This window comes from Arachis ipaensis, chromosome B8 (assembly GCF_059453495.1).
Source record: "Arachis ipaensis isolate K30076 ecotype BB chromosome B8, ASM5945349v1, whole genome shotgun sequence".
Classification (NCBI taxonomy): Eukaryota; Viridiplantae; Streptophyta; class Magnoliopsida; order Fabales; family Fabaceae; genus Arachis; species Arachis ipaensis.
The window spans coordinates 26,531,372-26,542,327 of NC_142443.1; the positions used below are offsets into that span (position 1 = coordinate 26,531,372).

At 36.5% G+C, this 10,956-nt stretch overlaps 2 protein-coding genes across 2 annotated transcripts; both read right to left on the reverse strand.

The window, feature by feature from the left end:
• Positions 1 to 374: 374 nt before the first annotated feature.
• Positions 375 to 932, reverse strand: LOC107610771 (uncharacterized). The gene has a single exon (XM_016312773.1). The coding sequence runs from the start codon at positions 930 to 932 to the stop codon at positions 375 to 377; it is 558 nt and encodes a 185-aa protein (XP_016168259.1).
• A 1,593-nt stretch (positions 933 to 2,525) lies between these two features.
• Positions 2,526 to 9,912, reverse strand: LOC107613086 (haloacid dehalogenase-like hydrolase family protein). Its single transcript, XM_016314935.3, has 12 exons — positions 9,383 to 9,912; positions 8,390 to 8,526; positions 7,564 to 7,659; positions 6,956 to 7,075; positions 6,709 to 6,798; positions 6,402 to 6,578; positions 6,054 to 6,209; positions 5,449 to 5,598; positions 5,266 to 5,367; positions 3,895 to 4,004; positions 3,701 to 3,819; positions 2,526 to 2,814 (listed from the first exon to the last, which is right to left on the reverse strand). Exons 1-12 carry the CDS (start codon positions 9,600 to 9,602, stop codon positions 2,723 to 2,725), a joined length of 1,569 nt encoding a protein of 522 aa, XP_016170421.1. The 5' UTR covers positions 9,603 to 9,912; the 3' UTR covers positions 2,526 to 2,722.
• Between the last annotated feature and the right edge of the window lie 1,044 nt (positions 9,913 to 10,956).

Consider the following 10,956-nt stretch of genomic DNA (forward strand, 5'->3'; position numbering starts at 1 on the left):
GCTTATTGGTCTAATGTGCTTCATAGTGTTAGCATTTCTAGTTTTCGGAATAAGGCAGATATTTGTATGATTGAAAGCTTTCAACAGTTTACCTCTTGAAAAGAAGCTCTTGACTACACTAATTACATCCTTCTTAATTAGCTCCCAATAAAATTGGAAAAACTTTTATGTGAACCCATCATCTCCTGGAGCTAAAAACGAATTAATAGAAAATACTGCTGCTTTAATCTCACTATCAGTTACTGTTCTAGTGAGCTTCGGTTTGTGCGAGTATCCACCTTCGTAGGAATTTCTTCTAAAACTTCCGTAGGTTCCCTTGGATTATCAGAAGTAAATAGATTAACAAAATATTCTTAAGCTACAGCCACAATACCTTACTTATCAGAGGCCACATTACCACTGTCATCAACGAGTTCTTGGATTTTATTCCTCTGGCACCTTGACTGAAATTTAGAGTGAAAGAATTTTGTGTTTTTGTCACCCCAATTTAGCCATTGCACCCGAGATTTTTCTTTCCAAAATCGTTCTTCCTGCTCCAAGTTCTCCTCTAACTCAGCCTCCAAAATCCTTATTACTGTGCCATCTACAGTTGCTCTTTTTCCGTTTTCTTCTTCCAATTTTCCCTGCACACTTTGGATCTGTTGTTTTGAGTTTGAAGCTGCTGATTTTTGCCATTCAAACAATTTATGCCTGCAATGTTTTAGTTTTACAGCCAATCTGAATATGAGTGAACCCACTACTTCCAAGTCCCAAGCATGTTTAACAACTCTGGATACCTCTTTTTTATCACACCAACGCTCCTGGAACCTGAATCTTCTTCTTGACCTTCTTTCTTCCTTTTCTGAATTAATGAGCAAGGGGCGGCAGTGTTTAGATCCTGTACCATCCAAATGAGACACAAACCCATTTGGATATTCTGCTTTCCATTCCATTGAAACAAGTGCTCTGTCTAGTCTTTCCTGAATGAAATTGCCTCCGAATTGCCTATTACTCCATGTGAACTTTTTGCCTTCATATCCCAGATCCACCAATTCAGCTTCATTAATAAAATTATTGAATTTCTGAATAGATTATGCTGATTTCATCCTCCCTCCCTCCTTCTCATGGTGGGCCTTTATAGCATTGAAGTCTCCTACCACCAATCGATGCTCTCCCAAATTATCCATGACCTGAAGTAACTGTCCGAACTGAGCTTCTCTAATAGCTTCATCTGTGTCGAGGTGCACAGCAAAAACTTCCCATGTTTTTGTATTTTGACCATCCTTCCATGCAAAGTGCACTAGAAAAGAGTCAAAAGCTCTTACTTGCACCTTCATTTCCTCCTTCCAAGCAACCATTAGCCCTCCTGCCTGTCCAATCGGGTCCATGCAAAACAAATTCGAAAAACCAACATTCTTAATCACTCTCTCCACATGCGAGGTATTGTTTTTGGTTTCACAGAGAAACAATACTTCGGGAGAATGGGATTTAACAATCTCTTTAATGTTATGAACGGTAAGGGGTTTCTCCAAATCCCGACAGTTCCACATTGTCATCTTCATGGATCCTTGGGTGCCAATTATTGGCGGCACCCTCACCCTTCTTAGTTTGACTTGTTTCTATCGAACAATGCTTCTTACATGCTGTCATATCCTCCTTTTCCTCTGTTCTCCTTTTAACATGTATCACCTTATTATCCAGTTTACCTCTTCTTGCCATATACTTCAAACGCAACTTGTGTTTTTCTTTAGTTTCAGGTGCACTGGCCGAAACACTAAAGAAAAATATGCCGTCTGAGTTAAAATTCGGTTCTGAATTTTCTTTTCTATTCTCCATCTGTGCTGCTTTCTCAGAGTTGTATTGCTTTTCCTGAATTGGCTGATCAACAAGGGCCAAAATCCTCCTCTCCTCATTATGTGGTTGACTTTCCATCTCATTATCCTCAACTCTTTTTCGTGTGTTAGCCTCATTAACCGAGAGACTTGCAAAGCTTTTCATTAGGCTTAACAAAGTTGGCTTTCTATCTCTTTGGTATTTCTTCTCTGGCTGCTGGTCAGAATTTGGATTCTGGTTCTCTTTTTGGGAGATGACCCTCCTTCTAGATTATTCAGCTCTGACCCAAGGCCTCATTTCTCTTCCTCAACCTTCCCTGCCGCTGAATCCACTAGGTATTTGCTGTATCCGCGAGCCTCATGTCTCAAGAATCCACAATAGTAACAAAAGTTCCTTATTCTTTCATATTTGATTTGCAACTCGATCACCTTCTTATCTCCCCCTGCAATCTTCATTGATCTTCGCAATAGTTTTGTGACATCCGCTTTCAAAAAACTATTACATGCATATAAATTCAACACTTTATGCTTAAACCCTTTTTTACCCAATAAATCCGAATTTCATGATACACCCCTTCGTACCCATGATAGAGTTATCTCAACTTTTTAACAAAGCTTTGCGAAAAAATATAACCATAATTTTCATCTATAATATTTTACTATTTATATTCAAATATATTATTATGTAAATTTTAGCTAAATGACAATTATCAGTGAACATAAAAACCAAATCACATCTCATTAGATATGATGGAAGTTACGGATGTTCAGGCCTCATTGCAACTTGATGTACAAAGACTCGGGCTAAGTTAAACAGAATCTATAATACATTATTTCAACTCTAAGAAGTTAAGGTTGCAATACCCATAATTATCATAAGACCTAATAGATCACATGAGTGCAGCTACTATTTAGATCTCCGAAAATGATTTGATTGTCTTGAATCCATGATTTTCAGGGAGGGGTCCATTTCCGGGTCGAATTGAAATGACAGCCTCCAAACCTGAAAACATCATCAACTGAATAAATCCATCTACAATAACAAAGCAGTTTCTTATCTGGTCATATTATTTATATAGCTGTGAATCTGTAATCTGTGATTCTATGATCCTAGGGAAGTTCAGAGAAACTCTTGTACCACAACCATTTTTGGTGGTGTTTAGGATATTACACACTACACATCTCAATTTGTAAACCTATAAAATTTAGGGCATATGAAAAGGGTGTCATGTGTAATATAAGTAAATTACCTTTTCCTTCTTGGAACTAGCTTGAAAGACTAAATCAATATGCCACATTATACAATATATGATGCGCTCTAAATGGTGTGTTTAAGTAAGTGGACTAAAGGCTGCATAGCTGACCAGTAACCACAATGCTATAATTGATTGTGACACCTTCATTAGATACTCTCAAACTTAACTTGCATATAAAGCTTACTAAAAATCATCCAGGGGTAATATATTGAGCTTTATGACATTTTATGAAACAATTAAGACTTATGCATTGCCTAAATAACTCAGCAAGAAGCTAGCTTAAGCAAACCTAGGAAAAAATAGTGAGCAAATAACTTGTAAAGAAATTAAAATTTCCCAAATCAAGCATTTTATTTTTATTTAGAATTTAAATAGCTATTTAATATTGGTCCAACATCAGTGTAAAGTTTTTTACATTGTCCACATACTAAGTGTTGTGCTACTTTCTTGTCCAGCGACTTTTATAAAGATTAAGATACTACATAGACAGCAAATCAAAATTTAAATTTTTAAAATATCGGGTCAATTATTTTTTCAATAAAAAATGTTTACTAATCACCTGAAAATGATAAGTAATGTAACAAGTTTAATACTAATTGTGGACAAAATATAACTCAAGAAAAATGCTCATACCTGCTCCCTTAGCAGCTGTAGCTTCTTGATAGACATCAGTGACAAATAAAATATCTGATGGTTTATCGACACCAAGTGACTCAGAAATTTCAACATAACTACGTGTCTCCTTTTTGTTCCTGAAAAGAGTTTTGAATGAATACAGGTATCTTTAAACAGAAATCATCAAGGGGAAACCTAAATACAAGCATTACCCCACTGTGGTGTCAAAAAACCCAGATAAGTATTTTCTTAGGTCCCCATGGTTAGTTTTTCCAAATATTAGCCTTTGCGCCAACCTGCTACCACTAGAATATATGTATACCTGGTGCAAATATCAGACACAGAAATTAAAATGCACGACAACATGCCTTTCCAAAATTAAGTAAAAGCTTCATACAAAATCTAATTGCTCTGTATGTTTCACCCTAAGCCAAACATTAGATAACTAAGAATTGGTTTGTCCTAAAAAGAATTGAGTTTAATGGATTTGCAATTAAAAGAGACAAGATTCAAATATGCTCATTAGTCCCTACAATTACGTGTCGTTTCGATTTTGGTCTCCCTATTTATTTTTTTTTTATTTTTTTGGTCACTCCCTTTTTCTTTATTAAATTGTGTACAGGTCAACTTGATTGAATGTTAAGTTGTGATATCATAAAAACATAAAGAAATTTAAAATATATTTGCAAGGACCAAAACAAAGCTTTTGATATTTTTACAAACTAATAAATACAAATTTCAAAATATTGATAATGATCAAAATTTATGATCATAATAACAAGGAATAAAAGCCAAAAAAAGGAAGATAAGGAAAGAGATGGACCCAAAAAAAAGGGCTAGAGGTACCATAATCAAATCACATGTTTACCAGGACCAAAAACATATTCAAGCCAAAGAGAAAATAACAGAAAGAAGACAAAAAGGAGGTGTTTGGTATAGAGGCATCTCAATATCTGATATACTTGGGCATCGTGGATAACTGGATATCCAAACATAAAATGGACAGGTATAACATGTCTGGCTATTTAGGATTCAAAAAGAATAGTCCACTCAAGTAAAGCAATGGGGCCTCAGGCAGGTTAAGCTGAAAGTGCCTCAGTGGAGGGACCACAAAGGTTGAATTGCTTGAAGAGGGAACTGTCTCTTCAAGAAAATTCCTTGATAACTTGATATTATGCCTATAGTTTCATATGCATGTGTGAGTCAACAAGTGACAGGAACAGGAACAGAAAAAAGGATGGCACAATCTTTAGGATAAAGGTGATAGGATGTGATGGGCGGCTAGCAAGAGTTACCGAAGAAGAGTGCTTCTGTGGGGACTCATGCCTTAACCAATGGCCTACCATAGGCACTTAGAGAAAAGGAAAGAAGAGAGTGGGTATAGGTAAATGGGGTATTTATTGAAAGGCATCGTATGCCGGCATATATTCTGCATCTCGACTAATAAAGGATTAAAGGGCATCTCAATCTATGGTTATTGTATAAATCATTTACAAAAACGGGCATCTTGCTCAAGCATCCATGATAGCATACAGAAACTTAACATGTGAATCAAAAAGAGATACAGAATTATGAAAAGCAACCTTTATGCCCAAGGCGTGCCATTTTTCTAGGGCTTCTGGTACATCATCATAAACTATTCCCTCCAGTTCGTCCTTCTCATAACCAGTTCGCCATATATGACCCTGCAATGCTTAATAATGTCAGCTATATTACAAATATAAATTTCATCAAAAGTAGAATCCAGAAATGTTGGGTTTAACCACCTGCAACTCTTTCAAGGCAGTGATCTTTCTATCAGCTTTGATCATGGCATCCACATTAGCAACTAGAGCAGCAATGACTTCCTCTTTTCCAGCATCATCAGAGGGGATAGGCACTGCACCTGGAACCCCTTGTTCAAGGTCACTTTCAACCTGTTATCCAGAGAAAGAGAAGTCAATATTCCAGAGTATATGAATGCAACAAAGGCATAAAATATCCACATCCCAATTAAGCAATTCTTATTATCAATCTTTTGCTTGAGACTCAAATTGCACTGGGAAAGATGTTGCACGGTCCCTGGCTTCAATACTTTATTTTATTACTATACAATTTACACATGAAACTTGTTTATTTCTTTTCTCTTTTGATGGATCACTAATATTTAACTCTATGCTTAAAAACAATTAAAAAAGTGTATAATCAATTGAGGGGGGAAAAACTTGAATGTAGTTAAAACAAAAATCCCAACCCTATCCTTAACATATCATTTCAGTGTCATAACACAGTTTTTTATTAGTATGTATATTAAATGCCTGATCCACAGATGCTAATTGGAGGAGTATAAAATTATAAACACATTAACCATACAGCTGTCCAAAAATTTTACCTGTGAACGAAGCAACTTGATATCATTTTGAGTATCGGGAGTATCATATGTCAGAGATAGATGCCTACCAACATTATCACGGGCATATGGAAAGAGAACTTCTGAAACAAATGATATGGGTGTAGTAGTTCCTTCAATGTCGAGAACAATGCAACGCTGCAATCCAAATAGTCGTAGAGACCAAATTCAGCAATTTAATTAGAAATGGTAGGAACCCAAAACTGCATAATTTTTACCAACGTCCTACGAACTGCAGACAAGTAGTTCCTGTTGACCAAGGATATTGGATCTTGTTTGGAATATGTGAACAAAATCTTTAAATAAAAAGGGAGCCTTATGCACACTCACTGGGAATGGATCAATATCACCATTATCTTTCTTTGCCTTAACTGAAAAGTTTGACTCCCCGACAATCCTTAGACTACTTCTTGCACTTTGTATTGGACCATGGTTTGGAGCGGACCAGTCTAATCCCATTTGGTGAAGTTTTATAGCAGCATCAAAGAGGTAGTGATAACACTCAGTCTGGAAGAAGAATGAAAAGCTTTGGCGTGTTTATATGTTATGGAACTTCTCAGCACAAAGTATAGCTAGACTTTGTATATAAATTAAGATTAATCTTCCTGTGGAATATATAAAAGTACAAAACACATACCTGGGTTTTAGCACTGATCCATGTATCTCCCCAAACATATACCCCATGGTTGCGAACAAGAACTGCTGTTGATTTTGGGTAGGCTTCAATCTACACAATGGGAAGAAATGCACAACAATGCCACATCACAAGTGGTCTTTTTGGAGAGGAAAAAAAGGACAGAACTTCGGGGAAGTCATTAGGTTTTCCAACTTATATATATATACAATACTATATATATGTGCAGAACTATTGCGAGGAAACATACAGCTTTAGCTAGAGAATCTGTGAGCTCATATTCATAGGCCGTGTTCTCAATTATGGGGACCACAAGTTCATCATAATAACCATGTCCCTTGATTCCTTTTATCATTTCCATGTGAGTGATCTGCCATTTGTGGATAGCATCAGAATCAGACAAAAAGAAGAAGAGGGGGGAAAAAGGAATGAGGACATACAATGTAAAAGAGAAACCTCAACCACTTATTCTTTGTCTTCTCAGAGCACTATATAATGAACTATAACAACACTAACAAATAACTTCCGACCCTTGATGCAAAAACCACAAAAGAATGAAAATAGAATGCCTCTTTGGAGCTTTATAATTAAACTTTGGTATATACTTAATTATCAAAGTGCAATAGAGAGACTCTTTTCCTTTCAAGAAAGTTTTGCCTTCATAGAATGCACTCCACAACTAACCTTTTCCCCAACAATCAGATGTTTCTTCAACTCAGCTTAATGCACTACTACCAGTCTCAAAGCCTCTTTAAAGATAAATTGATAAGCAAGAATCACGTATTATAATTTTGTACCAAGACTCCTGACCCCACAAGAGTAATAAACGAAAAAGCACCCATGTCAATATAGACATACTCGAAATTCCTTTGATAGAGGATTGATCATTGTTACAAGACAAGATTCTATCCCGTGACTGTGAATAACAGCCCCAGCATCACGTAACTCATATGCCTGGAAAGGAAAAAAAGAAATATATCAAATATTAATTATGTCAAAAATGAAAATATTCAGATATTGCAAAGAAGTTTCTAGGCATGAGTCTAGCAATTGATAGAAAGCACTTATCAGCCGAATGTTACAGTTAATTAATATTGTGTCGATACTTACTCAGACACCTAAGTGACACCATCTAATGCAAATATTGTTTTGAAAGTATAATAAGATTTAGATCCTGCATATTAATTATCACATATAATACAACAACCAGTAGCGAGTAACATTATGAAATGTCAAAAGATCAGTATGCATATTGGATACTACAATAACATATGTAACACATATATTTACACATACAAGGGATACAAAATGAACATTATACACTAAAATTTACAAATTATAGACACATATATGACATGTATGATATATATAGTATTCAAATCTAGGAAAAGATTGTTACTCATAATCATATTTATGAGGTTCATCGCCACCATATGTTCTTGTATCATTCTTTGAAATTGCTTATAAATTTTCAACAAACCCAAAATTTATGTTATCCCCTCCTCCCCCTCCCCCCCCCCCCCCCTCTTTTTCCCCTCAAATTTTAGAAGTGTGGCCTATGTTGTATCCATAATTAACTGCGCACTACAAATCCTTGTTGTTGCCATGTTTTGTAATCTAATATCAATGATAGTGTGTCCATGCTTTATGGACAGCAGCTAATAGAGTGTAAACTAGCCCCTACCTTCAAGAACACTGGACTAGAATCAGAACACTTGGGAGGCTTGTGTGGGTAAGGTTTGGCAGATGGGGCAGACAAGACTGATCCATTGTGCGACAATACATACATGTCCTCCGGTTCCATTCTTTCCTTCTGAACACCTGTACACATTTTTCAGCCAAACAAGGAAGATTTAATTCTTAAACACCAACCAAATTGAATTGATATCCAGGACAATGACATCACATTGGTCATATATATAAATGAAAATCTAACAGCAATCTATAAAGGTCCTAGCAGAAATGTATTACAATTTCACACAAATGTTACATTTTTTTTGGGTTTTTTTTGTTTTGGGGGAGAGGAAGGGGGGGGGGGGGGGGGGTTCAAATAGTGAAATCATCATTTTAAGGAGCGGTACTAGCCAAAACCCGAAATTTCACTAGCAATGCTTTGAATTGGGCAGCAAAAATCAAAGAGCAAATTACACTGGTCTCTCTTAAGACTAAGCAATAATACGACAGTTTATACATGATACTTCTTCATTTGTCATGCCTAAAGGGGTTTTGTTATGAAGTTCTATCAAAATGTCAACTGTAGTATCACCTAAACTTTAAAGGGAATCAGTTTACATGTCTACCAGGATGCATGTCTTATATAATGGGAAACTCAAGTAAACTACCACTTTGACTCCCGAACGGTTAGTTTCCTAACAAAATAATCCCTCAAAGATTGGTTTTTGGTTGAGAAATCCACCCAAAGTTAGCACTATTTTGTGGGTAAACTAGCACCCAATGAAGCATAATTTCGTTAGTGAACTAACATTTAAAGGATTAGAATAATAATTTGGTTAGAAAGTAAATGTAATTTACTAATTTATTAAAAAACAAACTCCAACAGCAGATAAGAATGGAAACAAGAAGAGATCACAAAAAGCAGAGCTTAGACATTTTAACAAACAGAAAGCGATCAATTAAAAGTGGCAACAAAGGCAAAGTGATGGAATATAATACGAACCAGAAGGGGACATGAGTATGAGTTGGTGAGACTTGGGGATGGAGTCATCGTGGACCTTGAAGGCGATGCTGCCACCTGTCCCAGAGACCCATCCGAGGGTATAGAATTGGCGGCAGAGTTCGGCCATGAGAACTTTTGTTTCCTTAACTGCCTTCCCTTCCAGGTATGCTTGCGTCACCTTCAACCCGTTCAGGGCAGTTACTGCAGGTGCTGCCGCCATGGATTCTAGAGAGAGAGAGAGAGAGAGAGAGAGAGAGAGAGAGAGAGAGAGAGAGAGATGGAGAGTGGATTGAGGTTGGTATGGTGGCTATCTACATTCAACAGAAACAAACAATGCAATCTTTGTGTGTGTTTCTGTTAAAAGTCTTAAAGATGAAAAAGGCTGAACATAAAAATTTAAAAAAAATAAATAAATAATAATAATAATAATAGTAATATAAAAAAATCGAATAACTGGCTCAGTGTCAGTGGGTGAGTTTAGAAAATAGAATATCACAGTCACATACGTGATATTCCAAAGCCCAAAACACGTTGGCACGTTCGGTGAATTACATATATTGAAATTCAAAAATGTTATTTTTTTATCAAAAATCAATTGTTAAAATAGTTATTATATATTTGTGTATAAAAATATGGGACAAATCACAGTATTAAACCAAATGGTGATAAAAATTACAGGATTCGACCAAAGTCAAAAACGTAATATGGATCACCCAAAAGCATGTTTCCTGTAATTCGAATAAAAATAATTCGAACAAGGAAGTGTAATTCGAATTTGATCTATTCGAATTATGCATGCATGAACTCGAAGGTAGTTCGAATCAGGTAGATTCGAATTATGCATGCAACCTGAGTTTAATGTAGTTTGAATCACATTGATTCGAATTATAAAAGAAGCAATTCGACATGTAGTTCGAATTTGACTCCTTCGAATTATATATATAATTCGAATTAGTTTGATTCGAATTATGAATCTCCAGACGTGTATAAGCATGGTGTAAACGTGAATTCCTCTCATTTGAGTGAAACACAATGGCTAGTGAGGAGAGTTTTTTAGTGCTGGTGCATTACAGAGGGTCAATTAAGAAAAAAACTTGTTCTGGTGTGAAGTTTGCTAATAAGGATCCCCCTCAGTATTTTTCTGAAACCTTCAACGAGCTTCGTTAATTTTCTGAATTCTATAATACAGAAACTTGGGCTGCAAGGCGTGAAACAGATTGAGAAGTTATTCTATCGCATTCCGATCTCAGTGCTGCGAGATGACGTGAAGTACGATTCGTTTGTCATAGGGAGTGACGAGGATTTGGAGGTCATGTTCCATTGTCATCGGCAGTTTCCCGAGGTCAGGACACCAGAATTGTTGGCCAAGCTGGTTGACGTGGTCTCTAGCTCCGGTAGTTCGAACCGGAATACCCAAACTCCATGTACAGTAGCCGGTTCTAATTCGATACCTGTTGGTGCATCTTCCTCCGTGCCTGTGATTGCACCTCAGGACAAGCAAGTGGCCTCTCCATCGTTCGTTGTTGATATCAACCGCAGCGGTGGTGGAGAAGTTGGTATCGTTAATAGGGCCC

Coding starts and splice junctions, on each gene's coding strand:
- LOC107613086 (XM_016314935.3), bottom strand. CDS start 9,602: ATGGCGGCAGCACCTGCAGTAACTGCCCTGAACGGGTTGAAGGTGACG. Junction 6,579..6,708: donor GGATCAGTGCTAAAACCCAG/GTATGTGTTTTG, acceptor TTCTTCTTCCAG/ACTGAGTGTTATCACTACCT. Junction 5,368..5,448: donor CTGCCTTGAAAGAGTTGCAG/GTGGTTAAACCC, acceptor TAAGCATTGCAG/GGTCATATATGGCGAACTGG.
- LOC107610771 (XM_016312773.1), bottom strand. CDS start 932: ATGGAATGGAAAGCAGAATATCCAAATGGGTTTGTGTCTCATTTGGAT.